The 23,319-nt window shown below is 63.3% G+C and overlaps 1 protein-coding gene across 3 annotated transcripts in view; it reads right to left on the bottom strand.

The window, feature by feature from the left end:
• Positions 1-92: 92 nt before the first annotated feature.
• Positions 93-23,319, bottom strand: part of LOC122387364 (proteoglycan 4-like) — a 136,124-nt gene continuing 112,897 nt past the window's right edge. Inside the window, exons 3-9 of one of the 3 annotated variants that reach the window (XM_043377487.1) lie at positions 21,663-21,890; positions 7,587-7,667; positions 7,291-7,359; positions 3,010-3,468; positions 1,933-2,976; positions 1,196-1,354; positions 93-766 (exon numbers count right to left, since the gene is read on the bottom strand). In XM_043377487.1, the coding sequence (XP_043233422.1) occupies positions 686-766; positions 1,196-1,354; positions 1,933-2,976; positions 3,010-3,468; positions 7,291-7,359; positions 7,587-7,667; positions 21,663-21,890 (2,121 nt within the window). In that variant the 3' untranslated portion in view covers positions 93-685. Of the gene's footprint in view, positions 767-1,195; positions 1,355-1,932; positions 3,469-7,290; positions 7,360-7,586; positions 7,668-8,667; positions 8,795-21,662; positions 21,891-23,319 lie in introns of those variants that run through there. The other 2 variants (XM_043377488.1, XM_043377489.1) reach the window with 2 other exon arrangements.

Raw genomic sequence — 23,319 nt, 5'->3', positions numbered from 1 at the left:
ACACTTCAAGGTGAGGAAATGTGCGAAACGCAGCTAAGTTCATCGCAAGAATCAGTTTTGCGAATAAACTGATTGCTGAAGACGCCAATAACTACGGTTGGTTTGACCACAGCTGTTTATTATCAAATATTACCAATTTACATAATGTAATTGTCGTCTCTTCCACAGTGTCTCGAACCTGTGAAACCACGACTTGAACAAAAATGTGCACAAACATCGAAAGCGAATCACCTAGTTTCTACTCAGAGGGCGCGCTGCTGCGGCGCAGCCCGCCGCCAGTGGGGCCGGCGACCGTCCGCGCGCCACGCGGCTGCCCCACAACTCCGGCGCAACAACACATCACGGCGTCCGTCTGGGCGGCCACTCGCGCACTGGCGTCCGGCCGGCGGCGGCGCCTCTCTGGCGTCCTCCTACGCCCGGCTCTCAGTGCGGGGCCGCCGCACCGCGCCAGTCCAACTGAAAGATCCGTACAGCGGCCGCCTCCTGGCAAGATGGGTGCTCGCGCGGCCGGCCGGATCGGCGCAGCCCACTGGAATGGTGTCGTCGCGCGCGCCCGGCCGCCGCCGGCGTCCAACAAGCTATGTACACGGTATCACCGGTGCGCGGCGCGCGCGGGCTGTCGTCTCGGCGGCGCTGTCCGCTGGGGTGGCGACGTCGTTTGATCGCGCGGCGATCCGGACGGCCGCTATTCGTCGGCCTTGGGAGGCTCCTCGCTCTTCGCCGGCTGGTCGGCCTCCTTGGGCGCCTCCGTCTCCGCTGCCGCGGGCTGCCAACAAGGCGGGAGACGGGTCAGCGCACTGTGCGATAGTAGGAGCACGGAGACATGTCTACAGGTGCCGGATTTACGATAAAATACATCGATGGTGTAATACACGAATATTGTACAATGGGACTGACAGCTAGAATCGAACTGAAGCTTCATGAAATTGGTACTAATGCAACATTGCGCGAGTCTGGAACGGTTTGTCGGCTTTCGCATGTATGACGCAGCATATTTATCCAGTCCCATGCACCGTATGCGAGTTAACCGTGTCTGAAACACCATCATTTGAGCCATTATTTATGCACCTAAGATGTGCGACAATCATCCTGAGCTTGGTCCGACATCCCGACGGGTGGCATCTATGTGTGGCAGGCCGCCGGTCCGACTGGCCAATGGGCCCGCTCGGTCCGGTGGCGCCCTCTGAACACTCACCGCGGCCGCCGACGCCTCGCTCTCCGCCGGCGCCGGCTCGGCGGGCGCCTCCTTGTCCTCCGCCGGAGCCGCCTCCTCCTCCTTCTTCTCGGCAGGAGCGGCCTCCTCCTTCTTCTCCGCCGGGGCGGCCTCCTGCTTCTCTACGGCCGGGGCGGCCTCCTGCCGGAGCGCCTGCCGTCAGCACTGGGCGCAAGCACGCACACACGCATACACGGTTAATAAGCGGCTGTTGGTTACTCTAGGAGCGACCCCGGTGTACGACGTGCAGGACAGTATTAGATTGTTAGCACATTCTTATTAGACTGTACACTGGCAGATACTTGAAATCAATATCTGTGAAGCTGATATTCTGCGCAAGGTAGATAAAACGTGAATGATATGTGATGATTATCAAGCATTCAGAACGATCTAGAAGTCTACTTCTATGACTGACCACACAAACGCAAGGCATCGAATACATCGGAACCACATTCACTGAGTATACGGTACGGAGTCAATGTGCATGTCCCCAGGGCGGGAGTCGTTATTCGAGGGCCAGGGTCAGCGGCGAGCAATCACCCACAAACGTGTCAACCAAGCAGAACGGCACACACGCACACGCACGCACGGCTACACGGGGCGCCGGAAGAACACAGGCCCGTTAGCGGCGCTGGGCGGCGGGTTATCGGTGCGTCGGCGCCCGGTTACGGTCTTCTACACTCGGTGGCATGCAGCTGTTAGCGCCGCGGCTCCGGTACCTGCTGGCCGGCCTGCTGCGCTGCTGCTGGCGCCGCCACTCCGTCAGACGCCGGGCGCGGCCCGAGGTCCTCGGACGCCGCGGCCTTCCCTGGTGCAGCGGGCTCGACTGGTGCAGGGACATCTGCGACTGGCGCAGAGGTGTCTTCGACCGGTGCAGAGGCGGCTTCCACCGGTGCAGGGGCGGCTTCAGTTGGTTCAGGAGCGGCTTTCGTTAGCGCAGGGACTTCTTCGACTTGTGTAGCGGGATCGACTGGTGCAGGGGCGGCTTCGGTTGGCACAGGCGTGGCTTCCATTGGTGCAGGGGCGGCTTCGACTGGTGTGGGGACATCCTGAACTGGTTCAGGGACATCTTCGACTGGTGCAGTGACTTCTTTAACTGTTGCAGGGGCGGCTTCGACTGGTGCAGGGGCGGCTTCGACTGGTGTGGGGGCGGCTTGGGTTGGTGCGGACGCAACTTCTACTGCTACAGGGGCGGCTTTGACTATTGTGGCGGCATCCTGAACTGGTGCAGGGACATCGTCGACTGGTGCAGGGGCGGCTTCGGTTGGCGCAGGAGCGGTTTCCACTGGTGCAATGACTTCTTTGACTGGTGCAAGGGCAGCCTCGACAGCCGCAGCCTCTTCAACTGGCACAGGGACAGGCTCAACTGGGACAGGGACTTCAGTTGGAGCAGGAACGGCTTCAAACGGGCCAGACGAAGGAGCGTCTTCTGCCGGGACAGCCGACTCGGCTGGGACAGGTGCGGGCTCTGCCGGGACAGGGGCGGGTTCTGCCGGGACAGTGGCGGGCTCTGCTGGGACAGGGGCGGGCTCTGTCGGGACAGGGGCGGATTCTGCCGGGACTGGGGCGGGCTCTGCCGGGACAGCCGACTCGGCCGGGACAGGGGCGGGTTCTGCCGGGACAGTGGCGGGCTCTGCTGGGACTGGGGCGGGCTCTGCCGGGACAGGGGCGGGCTCTGCCGGGACTGGGGCGGGCTCTGCCGGGACAGCCGACTCGGCGGGGACAGGGGCGGATTCTGCCGGGACTGGGGCGGGCTCTGCCGGGACAGCCGACTCGGCGGGGACAGGGGCGGATTCTGCCGGGACTGGGGCGGGCTCTGCTGGTGCCGGGATATGGGTGGATTCGGCGGGGACAGGAGCAGCCTCTGCCGGGATAGTCGTCTCGGCTGGGATAGGAGCGTCTGTCTCCGCCGGGGGCGCGGGGACGGCCGCAGCCTCCGCCACAGGGGCACTCGGCGGCGCCTCGATGGCCGGCGACACTGGCGGCGCCCCGATGGCGGCGTGGACCGGCGGCGCCGTGATCTTCAGCGGCGCCGGCGCGGTCGGCTGTGTCTTGGCCGCCTCCTGCGCCGGGGCCGCCTCTGGTTTCGGCTCGTCCGCCGGCGCCTCCCTCTGGCGCAGCGCCTCTGGGGTCGGCGGCGGCGACGGCAGGCGCTCCTCGTCCTCCGCTTTCTGCGCCGCCTCTTTGGCCTTCTCGATCACGCCCTCGACCAGGTGGCGCCCGAGGGCCACCGCCTCGGCGGCGGGCACGGCCGGCTGAAAGCACGGCTCTCGTCAGCGGGGACCCACCGCGGCACGGTGGACGGCTCGGGGGCACATAGACAGACGGTCAGACGGTACGGGGAGGAGAGGAAAGGAGAGCAGTGGACCACGACAGCGACAGCCTAAACGAGGCACACCAATCGACCTTACCGAGACATAACTATAGAGGCATGACGACCGACCTGACCGAGACATACTGAGGCATGACACCGACCTAACCCAGATATAGGTACTGAGACAAACCGCCCGGCCTAACAGAGACATACCGACCGTTATAACCGAGACACACCTACCGACCGAACAGAGACATGCCGAGACACACGACCCGGCCTGTCGCTGTCACGGCTGATGACCAGAGGCTGGTGGGCCTCCGGTCGGTATAGGCTGTCCGGCAGTGCATGCTGATATTTGATAGCCAGCACGGCACTGGAAGCTTTGCGCTCCACCCCTGAATAAAATTTGAGCGTGATGTCATTCCATCCTACGTTCAACATCCAAAACCAATATCATCTTCGAAAATGGCCCATGGGGCCGACCAAACAAAGTGCCGTATTGCATTTCGAACAAAGCAGCTCGAGTGCCCCCTGAGCTCTGCCGTCATCGTCGAACAAAGGGCCGGGCGCCGCCGCGCCACTCTGCCATGAGCCAAGGCGCATCGGTCGGCCCCTCGCCATGGCAAGGCTGCCGCGAGGTCAGCGCGCCGTACGTCGGTCCTGCGGCCGCTCGGCGCGCCTCCAAAACCGGCCTCGCTCGCCGGGCCGCCGCATTCCGAGTCGCGTTTTCCTCGGTGCGGCGGTGCCCGTGTCGGCGCAGGTGACGGCTCGACTGGCCGCGGCACGCGACAGACACCGGCGGCGCCATTCAGAGGCCCGCGCCGCCGGCGACCCCCGAGGAATGTCGGCCGGCGGCGCGGGACGTAGGCCGGCCGTGCGCCGCCAGGCGGACCGCTACCGAGACCGCGCCGAGCCGGAAGGGCCGGCATACCCGAGCAGCGCGCCGGTATCCTTAGCCCATCGTTCATGGGCTATCTGCCGATCGTAAAAATCGGTTCCGAAATGAATTAGGTACTGAGGGATCGCGCCTGAATAATGCATGCCTTCTATAAGAGCGTCAGCGTTACCGAGATCCGACAAAGATGTTTGCAGCGGCGCCTACGCAGCTGTCCAGTGAGGAATTCGCCATCCGCGATGTGCATCATGATTCACCAGTCTGAAGACCTGTTCAACAATGCTGCGCCACTGCCGGCAGTATCGCGCTGTGCTGCTGCTGCGCATTCCTAGACGCCCGGTTTGTCGGGCCTTGCGGATCGCACGGCGTTTATATAACTGGCATCGGGTGGAATCTAAAGCGGACGCTCCCTGAAGCGTCCCAGTCACATGTGGCCGATAGCCAGACGGCTCATTCCAAAGTTCCGCGCGGCTCCGTTACAGCGGCTGCTATCGATTGCCGTGCTGTGTCCTGCCGGGTCCGAGCGGCGCAGTACCCGGGTCAGGGTCGCCCCCCCCCCCCCCCCAGCAGCGGGCCGCTAATGAGCTCCCGCCGGACCCGCGGCCAGCCAGCGAGTGTCACTGGCCCGGCAGACGGCCAGCCAGCGAGTGTCACTGGCCCGGCAGACGGCCAGCCAGCGAGTGTCACTGGCCCGACAGACGGCCAGCCAGCGAGTGTCACTGGCCCGGCAGACGGCCAGCCAGCGAGTGTCACTGGCCCGGCAGACGGCCAGCCAGCGAGTGTCACTGGCCCGACAGACGGCCAGCCAGCGAGTGTCACTGGCCCGGCAGACGGCCAGCCAGCGAGTGTCACTGGCCCGACAGACGGCCAGCCAGCGAGTGTCACTGGCCCGGCAGACGGCCAGCCAGCGAGTGTCACTGGCCCGGCAGACGGCCAGCCAGCGAGTGTCACTGGCCCGACCGACGGCCAGCCAGCGAGTGTCACTGGCCCGGCAGACGGCCAGCCAGCGAGTGTAGCTGGCCCGACAGACGGCCAGCCAGCGAGTGTCACTGCAGCCCGGCGGGGCGACGGTCGGGTCCGAGCGGACGGAGCCCACCGCGCCCCGGCGCCGCGGCAGCTGCACACGCCGGCCGTCGGTCTCGTGCTGCCGCGGTCCCCTGACTCCGGCAGCGGCCGGACCCCCAGTGTGCCCGTCCGACGCAGGCGGCGGGGTCTGTGACCCACCACACGCGTCTCCGAGAACAAAATCACCCTGGGCTACGTGTGCTCCGATTCCGTTCCGCGAACGACGCCCGGGCGGCGACCTCTTCCCCACCCCCACGCGGCGGCCCGTCAATGACCGCGCGGCGACTCACAGATCTGGCGCGCGGCCGCAGCCGTGGCGTCCCAGTGTGACGATGACTGATTGAGATTGGCGGAGTATTGCAGTGGACAGTGCCGACGGACGGCGGGCCGGCGCGATGGATCACCGCCGGCAGCGGTCCGGTAGGCGCCAGACGCTCTCCCCGACGGCGCCGTGACAGGCCGCCCGAGGTCTCATTTGGGTACCTCCGACCCTGAGTCTTCCACCGCAAGGCAGCCGACCTACCAACGACCTTGCAAAAAGTTGGCCAGCCCAGCTAATTAAGAGGCAAGTGAGTTGAAGCAGCAATAAAAATAAACCCTGATTACGAGTTCTTTTTCGGCGAGGTGCGTGCTACCTAATTGACGCGTCTGGAGACGAGGTCTGTCCGCAGCAGCAGTTGCGACTTATTTGGCGCACTTGACATCAGCCGAGTCGGAGGTCGTCCGTTCGTCGGCGGATCACTGGTTGGGGCGTCACCGTGAGCCGTGACCTCAAGGTCAGGTGGCAAGGGCGGATTTAGAGCCGGGGGACGGTGGAGCAGCCTCGAGCCGACCACAGTGCGTGGACAGGGGAGGCGTGAGAGTGCATTCACCATGTGCAACAGGTCAGAGAGCCGCTGTGTGCAGCCGCGCACCTCCCAAACGCCAAGCAGAGAAAGACGGATAGATGTCATGACGAGAACTATGTCATAAAACCAAGAAAAACTCCCGAACTTTCCGCTCTTGATAAATCATAGAGTTAAGAGTAAAAGAGTCGTTTATAATAGCAAATGGCAGATTTTAAATATCCACAACTGACTAGATACTGTCGACATCGACAAAAGCAGTAGTCTAAGCTCTAAGGACGGTTAGGCGTGCGTGAAAGATGGATAAATTTCACAGAGCGGCGGCGCCGTCGAGCCGTGTTTCTGTATCGTGCACGACAGCCTTAGAGGTTAGTGCCGAAGAGAAAAACACACCGATTAGTAACACGTGAAAGGAGCGGGACAAGTCGGTGGTGGGGCGGGTGCAAAAAAGACACGGACAAACACAAAAAATCGTTCTGCCTTCTATTTCCATCATTAGTGTCAACCTCTATACGTTTATTGATGGTTAATGTTAAAAGCAACACACCCTGCAACAAAACGAAAAAAAACGAGCTGCAACTAAAATGGTGCAAACTGGCGGAACAGCACAACAAGCACGGAGCGCGCTGTCGTCTCTCAGTGTGCGGTGGGCGCGCTGAGCCGCTGGTCCCGGGGCCGGCGCCGCTGGCCGGGCGCCGGCAGTTATAGCCGCCGCTCCCTGGTGGTGCCGCACCGCTGGCGGTCTCTCCCTGCCCTGCAGAGGTGCAGCCGGCCGCCGCCGCTGCCGCCCGCCCGTCGACCGGAGGCGCGCGCGCGCGCGCTCCGCTGCCGGCGCGCGCCTCTACTGGCCGACGCGGTAAGGAACTGTTCACGGGCAGGGCGGGCGGACGGCGGCGGCACGGGCCGTGCGCGCGCGAGATGAAAGACAGTGCCGCCGGGTGGTGCGGCGCTAGTTTACCTCGGCGACTGGCGCGGCATCGCCTGCCTCCTTGGCCTCCTCGGCTGGCGCCGCCGACTCCTCCGCGGGCTGCCGACACAGGGCGGGAGACCGGTCAGCAGCAGCTCCACACACACAGCACGCAACATCACAACACGGAACTGGGGGCACATACGATGAATTAACACCCACATTCGTTCAAAATTGCACCAACATGTCCGAGCAAATAATTAATGAGCGAGCCCCGAGTGGTTGACGCGCCGACCGCTGCAGACCCGGCGCGGCGGTCCTGGCAGCGCTCCGGTCGACGTACTTACCTTGGCCTCTGCCGACTCCTCAGTTGCGGGCTTCTCCTCGGCGGGCTTCTCCTCCGCCGGAGCCTCGGGCTCGATGGTGGCCTGTGGGCAGGGGGCTGGTCAGCGTCGCGGCGTCCTGACCCACCCTCCTCCCTCCGCCGGTGATAGGGACGGCTCCAGCAGCCCGCAACTACCGGACGCAGCGCCCGGCGCATGCAATACACGGGTACGGCAGCCCTCGACGGGCCTCACGGGGCAGACGGCCCCGGGGCCGCCAAATACGGCGACCGTGAGCCGCATTCCAGCCTGCAAGGCCCGTCTGGACCTGCCGGCGCCGCAGATGGCAGCACCGACGCCAGAGACGGGAGGGCCGCTCTGGAGGAGGCCGGCCGCCGGCGGAGGCCCGTTGGGAGGGCCCCGGCCAGCGGCGGCCCCTCCGAGGACCCAGCGGCCGCCTCTCGGGGGCTGTTGGAGCTGCGGCCCGGCGGCTCCGCTCGGACGCTCTCTGGGCGGCGGGCGCAGCGCTCAGAATGCTGGGAACGCCGCCGCCACAGGCACTTCCGGAAGACTAAAAACGGCCGCCGCCGCCGCACGGCCACGATTATAGCTACCGGGTACGTGAGAACGACTCTAATGTGGTGCGATCGCATGGCCGAATGGTGCAAGACATAAGGCGGATCGTCAATTCAATAGAGGAAAAGATCAGCTGAACGTTATAGTGAAGAACATCAAAATAATTTAGGTACATTCGAAAACAGCAGGGGTTACTAGACAGCGCTGGGAAGAGCGACGTACTCTAACAAAATAATGATCAGGCAAACGAATACTGTAATTTCTTTTTTATTCATTTTAATAGGTATAGGTATGAGCAAACACAGATATGACCGGCAAATCAAGTTGATGTAGAGGTTAACTTGGGCTTAGAAATCACAAGTACCTAATTGGTAACCTGTCGCAACTTTCGACCAAACTGCCCATACATGATGCCAAAAACTATAAAAAAGTAACCGGGACTTGTAAAAAAGATAGATTGACAAGTTAAGCTACCGCGGAACAGGCCGCGGCAGAGAGCAGGCCGCGGCAGCCTGGCGGCACGGCTCACCTCAGCGGGGTCAGACATGTCTGTGAGCGACGGGAGGTACTGCGGACGGCGGCAAACGGCGGGCGCTACTGGGCCGCCGCCGCCCGCCGCGCCCCTTATAAGCCCGCGCCGCGCCGCGCGCCGCCCCCAGCCGCCGCCGCCGCCGCCGCCGCCGCCGTCGCCCCGGTTCCCGCCGTACACGCGACCGGCGGGGGCGGGCGGGGCGGGTGGCGGGACGCGCCAACAGCGCACACCACGCCCCCGGCTATTTTGGCAGGGTGGCCGGCAGTTTAGCGACAGGCTCGGTGGCGCGCGAGGCACCTCGGTCTTCGGAAACACCCGCGCCGCCACGCCAAGTCCAACACCGGCAAAGGTCGAGCGTCCCCCGGCCGGCGGACAGCGCGGCCCTGCTCTGAACGGGACGGCCCACGCTGACCCCGGTGTAGCCCATCCCGGCCGGATGTGTGTAAACATGCACCCACTGCAGCGGCAGAGCTGTGCGAGTGTTTGTGCAATTTAGCTAACCAGCGCATGCTTCCAGCTCCCATGGTCCCGGCAGAGGAAATATCAACTGTCTCGACAGAGCACGGCTTCCGGGTGTTTCCATTCAAGTAGCAGCAGAGCACCCGGACTCAAAGGCTGGCCGGACACTGTGGAGGTGTAGGGACATTTATTTGCATGTGCACTGTGCAGTGTGTTTGGGCGCGGCCCGGAAGCAGCGGTCCCGAACCGTGAGTGGTCACTGGTCAGACGCAGTGTGTGGCTGGTGCACACGGCCCGCGCTGAGGTGTCGATATTCCAGCGGAGTCGGTGAGCGCGCCGGCCGGTCGGCTGGGCGGCCGCGCCGCCGCATTCCTGCAGCCATCGGCGCCACTTGCCGAGCGTGCCGGCTGAGCTGCAGCCCCACGGCGACCCGAGCCCGGCGGCTCGGCCCCGCTGAGCTGCTGGACAAACAGACCCGAACGGCGGCGGACGGACGGACGCTGGATTCACATGCCGGCTCGGCCGCCACCGCAGACACACCGCCGGTAGTTTCACACAGCGGCTGCCGCCGCCGCCCAGCCGCCTGGGATCGGGGCGGTCCGGCGGCCGTGGCAGCCTGATGGGGCCAGCGGCGGCCGCCGTCCCCGGGCCTTTATACACGCACGCCGTGACCGCTCTGCAGCGCAGTCGTGGCGTGGAAGGACGGCGCGCCTCCCCGCGGGAGCTTTCCGCGCCGCCACGATAGGCTATCTGGGACACCCCATAAACCGGCCACTGGGTCCCCAGCGGCGGCAGCCTGCCGATTCAACCCACTGAGGGGTGACCGAGCAGTGTCACCGTCCGCGAAACTCGAGGCGCTGACCTATCTCCCTGTGCAGCACGCGCCAGTTCGTCAACAGGGCCGGTCGGCGCGCCCCGCCCGGCGGCCGGTCGACACTGGCGCCGACGACGGCTCGAGGACGGGCGCCGCGTGCCACTGTCTCGCCTGTCGCCGGAGACTGCGCGTGGGCCACCGGCGCACAGAAAGGTATCAGCGCCAACCGCCAGTGGCCCTGGCTCGCTGAGCGTCGGCCCCAAAACAATAGCGACGGCCGAGTCGGGCAGTACACTGTTTTCTCGTCAGTGGGCAGTGAGATGGATAGCCACGCCTGTCCGGGCAGCGCAGCCGGCTGCCTAATTTCGTCAGTCCGGCGCGGCGGCCCTATCGGAGACGGCAGCGGCGAATTGAGGCCAATGACGGGACCAGCCGCGTGGACGCCGGCTCGTCGGCGACCGCCGCCGTGTCCGACAGCGGGCCCGTCTGGCCCTCATCGCCGGCAAACGGCCGGCGCTCGGCTGTGACGTGTCGACGGAGCGCCGCAGGCGACACGCCCCAATGTGTGTCAGCGGGCCACACACACGCGGCCGCATTGTGCGCGCCGCACATTCAGCGTACATAACCCGAATAAACCGCCGCATTGTTTGGGCTTTGCATGCCAGCGTACAGGGACGCCGCAGCACGCGACACGCATGCAGCAGTTTATCCAGCCCACCCACATGGGCTCTGTCAGCCCCGCCCGACGTGCGCCCCAGTCTGACCGAGTCCGTGCACCCCGTCCGTCTGTCCGTCCGACCCGCAGCGGAACCCACCTCCCCGTCCCAGTCCCCGCAACGAGCTGGTCGGGGGGGGGGCAGTGATCTGCACAGGGACCGGTGGCCCCACTGCCACCGACACGGTCCCAGCCGCCCTCTAAGGACGGACTCACTCAGCGTCGCTGCGGGGACGCGCCGACTCTGTTTGTTTGCTCGTCCCGTCGTGCGACTCGTCGTCTCGCGCCCGGCGCTTGGCGGTGGGAGCTAGCGCCGGCAGTGGCGTCTGAACGGCCACCGTCGGCGCCGCGCGCACAGCGTCCCGCAACACCGCCACCCCTGAATCCAGAGGAGCCTCTGTAGCCTGGCGTGCCGCTCTCTCCGTCTGGACGGCCGTCCCCCGATCCCACCAGCGTGGCCGGCCCCGGACATCAGCATGCAGACAGCGGCGGCGGCGGCGGCGGCGGACGCGATGGGACGGCCACCTGGGCACCCCTCCAGCAGCTCCGCGCCGTCAGACTGAGCGGACCCGACACAGACATCCCGCCCCACGGCGACAGCACTACGACCCATCAAACGGCATGATATACGACCAGCAAACATGCCTATATAAATCCAACTCCCAGCTATGCGGGCTTCGAGCGAGTAACACTTCGCTAAAGAGATTGATCGCCTCGTCGGCTGACGCTTCGGGCCGTGCTTCGTTCGCGCAACACGGACAGTAATGAAGTCTCAGACGATTTGGTTCGAAGCGTAGCAGATGTCTCATTTCACATGATGCGTGGGCGACGTACCGAACGGCCCGATAGAAGAGACGCTTGGCATGCTGAAAACGGATACGCGTCTTTGTACGCATCGGTTACCGCACCGTCCAACCGCCTATCATGTGACGCATCGCGCCAAGTCTAGCGTGACGCATCACTGAGGAGCCTGCTGAATAGCTCAGGGCGTCCCAGCCTTAGCAGGCCCGCTAGGCCCTGGATAATAGGGTTAATTAATCGGTTGTGCATTGGATAACGCATGTGATGTGATGAATGACCAGCCTCAATGTGCACTGCGTTTCACATCATCTATAGCTGTTAGGTAGGTAGGTACTACTACTACCTAATATCACATCACATACTGTGCTAAATGACTCATCGACTGATGACGCATGTCCCCGACTAGCCCAGATGGCATCTCCAGACGGTCTAGGAAGGCTCTTTGTTCCTCTGAACCCGTCGGTGGTTGCCCCTGTCGGGTGAAGTTCCCGAGGCGCCGCAGAGCCGACCTGAAACAGCCCGTTCGGCGTTCACGGCGCTGCGTAGTGGGCACGGGCATAAACATGGCGCGCCCGGCAAAAGGCAAGGCCGTATTCAGATGAGCGCCTCAGGCTGCTACCGCCCCAAACCACGCTCCTCAGTCGGGGTATTAGCGGCCAACTCGGTCACGCGCGCCGCATGACGTCACAGTTCCAACAGCAGCCTGAAACACTTCTCGGCGCGATATCCTACAATCAGACCCAGAGCTGCACCTGATCTCACCGCAGTCGGCGAGCGCGGCCGGTCTCCGGTCACGGGTGCACGGCGCTGGCGATCAGCGGGGCCTAGCCGCCGCGCCGGGCCCCTCGTCCGCCGCCTCAGCACGGCGCGCAGAGACGGGCACACCAGACGCAGAGCCAGCCGCGGCCCTGACGGCTCGTTTTTCATGGCTGCAAAGTGCAGTACACAGACCGGCCGGCCTGCAGCCGTCACCGGCGGAAAGGCCGGCCAGCGGGGGCGCCGCGGCGCGCCGGTGACCCGGCCGGGCCTGCCTAACGGCCGCTGTCCGTCAGCGCGCCGGGACGGTCTCCACAGCCGCGGGCCGGCCGTCTCTCGGCAGTCGGCGGCGCGGCCCGGCTCAGCGGCGACACGTGGCCCCAGCCCCGACCACTGGGTGGTCTCCCGGCGCCTCGCTGCACACCAGCCAGCAACCAGCAGTTACTCTGTTTGGAGCGCAACGGCAGCGAAGGTCACTCGAGTCGGAATGGTCACTAAATGGTCACTATACGTGGAGCAGCTGGCGGAACGGCCACATGATAGCCGGCTGGCTCAAGTCATAGCTCACAGCTCTCGAACCTGCTGCTGTCTCCGTCCACCCCAGAGCAGGCCTTCAGCTAACGATAAACCTTCAGACCAGCAGGCGTGGCCGAGACAGCACAGCTCTGCTCGACATCGGTAACATCGCCCGAACTCCGCCCCCACCTCTCAAAGGGGCGTACCGACCGCAGCGTCAGCGACAAACCGGCCAAATCACGCGCATACACCCGGTCATCAGTGATGAGCGGCCTTCCGGCGCTCGGCTGTCAGCCACCACTTTGCTCTCCGCCGTGCCAGCCCTGCTGACAGGTGCGCCCCACGAGCCGGCGCCGCCCGGCGACAGGATGACAAACGGCGCCGCGCCGCTGATCACAGCTCGACGACGTGTCAGACACCATGTTCCGTCCGCCCGGAAACATACAAAGCAGCGCGCGCCCGGCGGGTAGTCATGTAATAGTGCATCTCGTGCCGGGCTGGCGGTCACCGCCGAGCGCGGTTCGCCGGGTGTCCGGACCGCTCGTGTCCCCGCGCCGCCAGTCCGCCAGTTACAGCAGCTGCTGCTGGAGGAGGCCGCTATTGCTTCGGCTGGCCGCCGGGCCTTATTCGGCCGGCAACACGCGAACACCATCGCCTGTTACCGGCATTCGGCGGACGGCCCGTAGTCTGCTCCGCTTATACACGGACCGGAACAGGCCTGGCACGGCACGGCACGGCACGGCACGGCCTCCGCGGCCGTGACGCTCTGCGCCGTCCAACCACATTCCTGCCCGGTCGCCGCGTAGGTACGCCGTATTGGGGCCAGACAGGCGGCGCCGTGTGTGGGGAGGGGAGGGCAACGGGCCACAAGGCCGCCGCGTGGCGCGGCCAGGCCCGCCCGTCAGTCGGTGCGGTCTCTATGAATGAGCGGCAGGCGGGCCCGTCGGCCGGCGTCGGCTGGCCGAGTCCGACCGTCCGCGTCCGGCCGCCGGCATGCGACACATGATCCCACCCAACACCTCAGCTCTGACCCAAACGGGTCGCGGCGAATTAGGGCAAATGGAGCAGTGTCTGAAAGATCAGCGGCGGATCGATCGCAGTTGATCGCCGGCCACCGCATGCCACTGAGTCCGCGGCTCGTTTGGAATACAATGTGGAGATGAGCAGACACGCGCCCTGATCCATGAACGGGCCGAGTGGAATGGACGGAAGTTGACAGCCCAGTGGCTCGGAATAACTCAAACACGCGAAAGACGGTAACTAACAGCCAGAACTCAAGTTCGATGGACTCATTTCTAGGTATACCTTAAAAATTCCACACCAGAAAAGAAAAGAAATAATAGGACTAAGACCAACAGACAAAAAAAAAAAGCGGAAACCACTCATAAAAATAGGTCAAAGTTGGCAGGCAATCAAAGCCATATAAAACACTTAAACTTATTAGGGTTATCATACAAAACCAGAAATGAAATGACAGCATTTGCCAGGAGGAAGTGAGAAAAAGCTTTCGGTCAACAATGAGCTGTTGGTGTTTGAATTTCTGAACCATTGGCACGGTTACATGCCCATCTGGTGAGTCACATAATGGGGAACTCGTTTGCATGATTCAGTCTCTGAAGGACAGTGAACCGTCGGTGCATACCAAAGTATGAATCAGACCTGACTGAATTGAATCAGGACCTGAATCCAGTCATCAGCAATGAACCTGCGCACAAAGACTGCATCAACGCAGCCGAATCATTGTAAGACTGAATCATCAATTGTGATCCCTGTTCTGTGAATTAGTTCAAAATATGTGCATCACGCATTCTATGAATCATGTCAGTTATGAACAAAACACGAGTTAGCACTCCGTCAGTGATAGCGGCGATGCTTTGGCTTCAAGGAGAGCTGTGATGGTCATCGGCACCCCAAGGGTTTGAAGGATTCGATACCAAGGGTCTCATTTATCTGCAGGTAGGCAATTCGCGGAGAGGTGCAGATCACTCACCACTAAGCGATATTGTAGGCGAGTTAAAGAGTGTCGACTATCCACCCCTTTAGTTTAACGACTCATAAACCTGCGGCCTACACATCCATAAACCATTTCCACGCTCGTGCGTGACGTATATCAGCCACGTCCTCCCGTACCAGCTTCCAAAGATCGGTCCCATTTCCCGGCGGCCTCTGGACCATTTGTGCCGCGACTCGGTCCGTTTAAGGCTGTTAGTTTGCCAGGACGGGCGCTGCCCACTGCCTGCACGGCGCACTGGACACCACACCGTTAGGAATTTGCCCCAATGCCGGCCGGCGACCATCGCTCCATGTAATGGCCGCCGTAACCACAGCCCGATCAGGTGCCGCGTCGTCTCCTTCCGCCCGGACACCGCACACCGCACAACCAGCCGCGTCCGCTGTCCGGTCGAGCCGGCGGTGGCGGCCGCCGGCGGACGGCACCCCATCGAACGACGATAGGCACATCCCGCGGCGCCTCAGCCGACACCGGTCCGAGCCCTCCCTGCGGCCCACGAGGTCCGCTGCGGCTGCACCAGACGGCCGGTGACTCAGGCCCCATCCCCACACCCCAGTCGGCCTGCCTCTCGTCTCGTCTCCGCGAGGGCTGCGGTCGTGCCGGGCCGGCGTCTGCCCTCATCAGACCGCGTCCGGCCCCCGCGGGCGCCCCCGAGCTCCGAGCAGCGGCCCACGTGGCCGCTCCGGCCGGGCGTCCGGCACATACCAGGTGCAGTCGAACCACTACCGGCTACCCGGCGCCACCTGGCCGCCACCATTGACGTGATCGGACCGGCCGGGAGCGACTCGACACGTAGCTCGGACCACCTGCCGCCGCGGCCGGCCGCAGCTCGGCACGGCGCAGGCATGCCTACACACGCAGCCGGCCAGCCGAGACGGCGGCGCTCGGCTCCCAGGCTCGGCCGGCGCGTCCTCTCGGGCCCGGCGCGGGCGGGTTCCGGTGCCGCCCGCGGCGCCGCACCGGCGCATACGTCTATATTAGCGGGCCGGCGCCGGCGGCCGGGCAGCGCGGTGGGAGGCGGGGCGAGCTCGGCAGACGGCACCTTCTTCCGGCAGCGGCGTGGGAATGGAGCGACAGCCGCCGGCCGCGCCAGACCGTTGGCAGGGACGTACTGTAGCCTGCCCCAGACCGATACAGACTGCTTGGACTGTATACAGACTCACACCGCGCTGGAGCAGAACCTCCGCCGCCGTCCGACCGCGGAAATTCCGCCCGACTGCCGCCGTCCGACCGCGGAAATTCCGCCCGACTGCCGCCGCGCCGGCCGCATTCCGCTCAAAGTCGTATATGCTTTCACGTGCAGACAACTGGCAGCTGAAATGCCTCCGTTCCCTACACTCCAGCGGGCGACGACTCGCGTCTTAGTAGGTATGCCACTCCCCGATTGGTCAATATGAATGTTTGTAGCTCGCGCTGCTGTCATCACTTGGGTCGCGTGATGCCCACGTCAGGCGCTGACGCAGGCTCCGTGTAAATTCCGCCCCGGCATTTCATCAGTAGCGCGACGGAGCCGAACTCGGCTACCCTCCCTTGCTGTTACCCTAGCTATTACTCAGCGGAGCTTGTTGCGCAATGCGCATAACCACGAATCCATCACACCCTAGCCTTCACAGCGGACCTGAACGAGCGACGCCGCGCGGCTCTTCCCACCGGGCGGCAGTCCCAGTTCAGACATGTCACGCCGAGGCGGATCAAAGGCTGGGAAATATGGGTACCTACACGACACGACCGCCAGTTGCAGACATGAGTGAGGACATGCAGAGATGCAGAGCGAGTGCATAGTCACAGGAAGGGCATGAGCACACGGAAACACGGCAGGATGATCTAACCTTTCCAGCCACTGCACTGGTCAGAGCTGGCGAGTGGGGCCGCCGCCCCTACATCAGATCAATGTCTGCAACACGTGTCCCACCAAAACAGCTCCCGGCCGACCCTCTCCATGTCGGCCGCGGCTAGATGGCGTCACGCTGGCCTCTGACGGCCGCGTGGCCATGCCCCACGCCTCCGCCAGCGGTCCGGCCCGGAAGTTGAAGAAATCGTCAGCAGCTGCTGCCAACCACTTCGCCCAATGAGCTCCATATCCGGACGGCTGCCACGTGGGCAGTGCCGGCCGTCCGGCACGCCACGAGACCGCCCCCCCCCCCCCTCCCCCACCCTGGCAGCAATGAGACGCAATTGGAAGGGGAGGGCCTGGGCCGCCGAGAAGCGGGCACGCCGCCGGGCTCGGCTTACCCGGCCAATCTGCCGGCCGCGGCCGCCGCCGAACTCGAGCCGGCAGATGCAGATTAGAATGGCTGGGGCGTGCCTCCGGCACCGACTGGCTTCCTGCGCCGTCTCGGAACAGCCGGCACGCCAGAGTACGTCCTGGTACGGCTCAGTGCCATGCCGGGAGTGTCTCATAGTTAGTAGTGCACCGTAGGCCCGATTCCATCCTGGGTAGCATCCACCAGCCGTGGTGACTACGACCCTCACCGGCAGCCGCGCCGGCCGCGGGGGACACTGACCGGACGACGAGGGACACTGACCGGACGACGAGGGGACAGCCGGCAGACGCCGACCGCCAATCAAACCATTCCGCATCAACGACAGACGCCGAATTAGGGGCCCGCTTGGGGCGAGTAGCGGCGCGCGGTCGGACGCTCCCACGGCCGAATCACACACCGGATGGGAGCCGCGGCATGGTGAAACTAATGTGCGGACGGCGCCGGATGCGGGCAGCGTCGGACGCCCAGTCGAAATCGCACCTCGCTGGCCGTCTACAGTGGGCTCGACATTTCAGGCCCTTGGCCCGGACAGGCAACACAATCGCAGAAACATTGTTAAAACGCCTCCGCCATCATGTAACAGGTTAGACATGCGAGCAGCGAGTTCGAGACGGCAACTCTCTAAGATTTCTTACAACTTGAAGGAAAACTTCACCACAAAGTTTCCAGAAACGCACTCATGATTTGGGATAGCACGCCACCTTTTTACACGCACGGGCCTCAATATAAGTCTGGCCGGTAGATTTTCGGGAAAACTACGCTGGCAGCGTGCGCTCGCGAGTGGCTCGTATCTGCACATGCACGCCATGGCAGAGTGTTCCAGAAGCCATTCTGGTCTTGGTAACGTGACTCATTAGGGGCTGCGGGGCCCGCGGGGTCGACGGCAGCCGTCCCGTTACCGCTCAAATACACATCGCATTCCACGGGCCAGACGGGCCAGCCACCGGCCGGCTGGCCACAGCGTGATGGGGCCGTGGCCAGACATTGACACAGGCTGACGGCGACCTGTCAAACCCGTCCGCTGGCCCGGCCTCTCTCTGACCTGAACTCAGTGAGAAGAGGCAGACGCCCGTCTCCTCTGCTGAGGTGCGATGTGACGAGGAGAACGTGTCGAGCGAAATAGGGGCCCATGGGAGATCATTTCGCAAGACAAGCACACTAATCATCGCATTTTTAAGACACAACGCGCAAGACCGATTCACAGAGTTGCAACAACAGCAGCAGCGGCGGCGGCAACAACAGCAGCCATCCAGATCCCGGTAGTGGGCTCTCAGTATCACTCGGAGCACGGAGGTGACCTCTATTTTTTTTACCCGGAGTCCACCTCTATCTGTCGCCCGGAGGTGACCTCAATCGCCCGGAGCCCACCTCTCCACACCGTACGGAGCCCGGGTGCCGGGTTTCCGTCCGGCCCGGTCGGCCGAGACGCCGAAGAGCTGCGTCTAGCCGACCGAGATGCGGCCGGCGCGGCGGTGCCGTCGTTCGCAGACCGCTGCGCCGTCGGAATCGCGCGGGGATCTCCGGAATCCGCCGGCCCGGCGTCCATTAGGCCGGCCTCATTAGCATGACGCCGCGGCTCCGGTCCTCCGCGGCCAGCCGAGCGGCCGCTCCGGTCCGCCGCGGCGCGAGGTGTGGCGGCGACATGGCGACACCTCCGCGCCGGCAGACAATGCCGCCGGCCGCCATATGGATGGCGGTGTCGGCGCGGCGCCCTCCGTCCGCGGCCGGTGACGGAGCGACTGCCCGGCCACAAAGTCGGCGCCGCTCGTCACGGCCGCGGAGGGGCCTCCATGGGCCGAGCTGCCACAGCCGCCAGAGCGCCGACTCCACTGCGGTGACCGGTAGAACAGCGTGCCAATAAGCACAGAGAGTCCGAACGACCGACGAGGCTGCCTGCCCCTCCCTACCGAGCCCACAGCCACTGTGGTGTGCCTAATGGGCGCATAATTAATCAGCAGTCTACTCACGTCCCCGTACCGCTGCCCCCGCATGTCGATCTGTTTTCAGTGTAATTTATACCCCACTCTGCAGGGCTCCGCAAACTACTCGGTAGATCGGAGCAGCAGCACGCCTGCACACAGGAATGTGCAAATGGACGGGAGGACGGCCATACCGGATCATTGTTTAAGTAGTGGACATACTCGCCACAGCCGGGCACATACAACTACATGGTCACCCAGAGGGACTTGCAGACGGCCCGCTAACGGCAACAAAGGGGGGGGGCAGACAGTACACTGTAGGGGGAGGCAGACAGCACACTAAGGAAGGGGCGGACGGACGGTACACTGACAAACAACCCGCTCCTGCAAGACCGAACACACGGCCTGAACACACGAATGTAGGTGAGTTGAGGAGACGTGTATGTGTGGGGGGAAGGGGAAAACAGTCAGTGGCCCGCCATAACTCCCTCTCCGGCCATGGGCCCAGCGCGCTCGTCTCAACCGACAGACCAAATGCAGTCTGCAGCCGGTAGACTGTATACGTCTAGTGTATACTCTGCAGCGTGCTATTGAGTCCCCCGCCCCTCTGCGGCGCCCGAGGGGGTCGCAGTAGTACGCGGCGGCCATCATTACTCAGTGGGGCTGGCTGGCGCTGGCTTGCATCATGATGGAGCGCCGTCTGTCCGGCCGAGCGTGGCTCTGTTTATCTGTTTGGACGGCTGGATAGCGGCGGCTCCCTCTCCGCCCCTCGCCGCCGCCGCGCCGCTGTGACCTCCGCGTGCCTCCGGCGGCGCGGCGCGGCCCGTCACGGCCCGCCCGGCTCAGACCACCTACCACCTTCTGCGCGTGAGCTCTCTGCACGCCCCCCCCCCCCCCTCCGCTGTCCCGGGGGGAGACAGATGGAGTAGGGCGCGCAGACGGTGAGTAACCGGCGCCGACCGGCGCGGCGGCGTCTCAGAGCACGGCGCCGACCGGCGGTGGCGAGTGACGGCTCCGATACACCCCGCTCCGACCCCGCGGCGGCCGAGAGGACGGACGGGAGGCAGACACCAACATTGCGCAGTAGGACCACTGCGCAGCACAGTACCGACTCGGTAGACTGCCGGCCACAGTTCATCAGTACACACCGAGTACGGCTCAGAACAACCCGACACCAGAACGGCCACAGCTATTACACTACATCGTCCTATACCCACATACTGCCCTCTGCTGGCCCACATCTGAGCCACCCCACATATGGATTACTGACAAACGCCAGCACAGCGCGGCCGCTAGCCACACGTTCGGAGCTTCGTTCTACGCAGCGCGCGAATACCGCGGCGGCCGGCCATCGGAGCGCAGCGGCCTTCGGTGTCATCGGATAGGCGGCCGGCGCGCCAAAACAGCCGGCAGGAACGCGGCCACAGCCGCGCCGCGGCGCCACCCCTCAAAGACCGCCCTGTGTCACGCGACCTCTCGTCGACAGGCGGAGCATAGCCGCGCGCGAGTCTCGCTGGTCAGCGGAACAGCCCCGGAACGGCCGCCGGCGCCGGGCCATGGACGGCCGCCGGAGGACCTGTCCCGGCGCCGGCCGGCGTCCCACCGGCGCGGCGCTTCCGCTCTTTCCCGGCGGCGGCGGTCGGACGCGCATTGCGCGGCGCGTGAGTCACACGGGCCGGGCCGGGACACGCCCAGCGTTCCGGCGCAGCGCGGTTCGGACCGAACCAGGCCGCCGGCCGCGCCACGCCCGCGGCCATTACACGCGGCGGTGGTACACATCGGCACCGATCGCAGTCGCCCCCCGTACATACATACGGGAGGCGGCGACGTCAGATGTTACATAGTGGCAGCAGAGAAAGCCACCAAGTCCTGTTCTTTTCTGTTCTCACGGACAGTTTTGACAAAACAGGCCTGTTAGCAATGAGCATCATGAGCAGCAGCAGCTAGGGGTCGACAAACGTGCGAGTTCGGGTAGCACGGGCGCAGCAAATCCCCCGCCGCCCTAGCGGTAACCTTGACCTCCGCCGTCTGTTGCGGCTCCAAAGCCAAGCCAGCGTGGAATTGGGAAAGCTCGTGCTACCCCAACTCGGCACAATTATCCACCCCGGCTGGTAGCAGCAGCATCGATGAAAAATGTGTGGGGTATCACGATTCCCGACTGTGGCTAGTGAGCTACCGACGCCCGACGGCCACGCCCAAAGACCTCACCGCCATCTGGTGAGTAAATACACTACTAACCACCCGCTGGCAGCACAGCAACTGGCCGGAACGCAGCGACAGCTGGAGGCCACTCACAGAACTTAACTGGCATAGATGACGCTGCGAGCGGCTCCGCGGTTCGAGTCGCCGTGAATCTGACCAGGAGATGGAGTAATGGGTCCTGTGGAGGTCCACCCCTACAGCTCAAGATCTCGGCGGCAAGCCGAGATCAATAAGTCAGTTTTGTGGGTGTCCCAGTGCGAATCGGCACACCGGCCAGATCCTAGGGGGGATAACGGAGCAAGACAAATGGCCACTGGTTTGTATTCCGCGTCCCGTGCCGCCGGGTGGTCAGACGGTCAACACTGCCACTCGGCAGGCCACTCGTTTCGGCCCGCGCACACGGCACAGCTACAATAACTGCCGCGGCTGCGGGAACGGCGGCGGTACCCCATGCACCCCATGTTCCTCCCCTGCCCAGTCAACGCGGCCGGACCGGGGAGCGGCATGCCGGAAACCAGACCAAAACGGTACTTACCTCGCCGTTCTTGTCCTTGGCCTCCTTGGCCTCTTTGTGCTTCTTTTCCCGGCGCAGGAAACTGAAGCTGCGGAAGCTGCGCTTCTTTTTTACCTTCTCCTTCTTCTCCTCCTTCTTTTCGTCCTTCTTTTCTCCCTCCTCCTTGCCGTTCTCCTCGGTCTTTCCGTTTTCCTCCTTCACCTCCGCGTCTCCTCCGCCGCCATTTTGCTTACACTCCTCTGAGGCCTCCTGCCGCACAGAAAAACAGGGAGCAAATTGTGACGTTGGCTGACTTATATTATTGGAAGCGAGTGTAGTGTAACACGTTACATACTTGTCACGTGCATTGAATGGAAAATTATTAGTGCATGATTGGGGGGACACGAACGAGAGTGTTACAGAACAAGTTACAGAATACATACTTTGGAATAATGAGTTAGTGAAAGTATTATAAGCATGAAACACAAATCACGTTAAAATGTGATGCAAACAGCCGTGCCAGGAGAGCGACTGAACCCACAACGCTGACAACATTGTGTAATTTATGGCACACCCGTGGAATCAGGCTAAATGCACAGTCTGATTGTAAAGTAGCAGATCTCACGGATAAGGACACAACATCAAATGACCACCTACCATGCAGCACCCAAATACCTATCGATCAATCCAACATTCAGGCGCTGCACAGCTCCATCGCCGACGGTGGCGAGCCCACCCCACCCAGCCCGCTCTTTCCCTTCCCCACTCCCTGCCATCCCTCCCCGTGACGCTGTCCTCTTTCACGAGGCAGCCCCACGCCCTCCTTCCCCACTCCCTGCCGCCGCTCCCTGCCCTATTCTCGCTGAGCTCCCTCGTCCTGCCCCGTCCCGGGGGCATCAGCAGCGGCGGTACCAATCGCCCGATGGCCGGCCGACCGGCGGCTCGGTCACAGCCGTGACCCACCGCGACTCCAGGCCCCAATCACTTGAGAGCGGAGGACCGGCCGCGGCGGCGAGCGATCGACCCCGCCCCGGGCGAGAGAAGGACCGTGCGACCCCGCCCGCTCGTCACTTGTCGGAAACGGGCAGCGGCCTTAAGCATGGTGAAATGCATACTCCACTTCCGTAGCTATTCCAGACTGCATCAGTGACAGCCTATCGCACTGCGTGGTCTTCACAAGCTCGCAACCCCCCCCCCTCCCACCTACGTGGTCCGGTACAGAACGCCGGACACCCCGCCGCCCGGACGAACAGTCCGCGACACACACAGAGGCAGATTCCGAGGGCTGTGTTGCGCCCCGACAGATACACGACAGGTAGGGACCGGACGGGGTGAGCCGGCTAGCACCTGCGTCTATAGCAGGTACAGGGTGTGCAGGGGAGCGGGCGGACCGCCGGGGAAGGGGACGCCGCGGATGACGCCACAGGGTCAGCTCTAAATCGCCACTTACCACCAGGGTTGTATACCAATCAAGTCGATTGAATTGATTGATTTGATTCAACGCGTATTTTGAGTTGATTGGATTGAGTCGATTGACTTTTCGAGATGACTGGTTGACTGACTCGTTTGACTTTAGCGACTGGTTGACTGATTTGATTCCCGAAAATTAGAATGACTCGTATGATTGAGTCGATTGAATGGAAAGTTGAAATAAGTTTTAGTTGACGAAAAATAATGACACCAATTGATGACATCAAAG

This window comes from Amphibalanus amphitrite, unplaced genomic scaffold, assembly GCF_019059575.1.
Source record: "Amphibalanus amphitrite isolate SeventyFive unplaced genomic scaffold, NRLGWU_Aamphi_draft 000284F_arrow, whole genome shotgun sequence".
NCBI lineage: Eukaryota > Metazoa > Arthropoda > Thecostraca > Balanomorpha > Balanidae > Amphibalanus > Amphibalanus amphitrite.
Note: the sequence above shows the minus strand (reverse complement) of the source record. Positions and strands in the feature narration are given on the sequence as shown.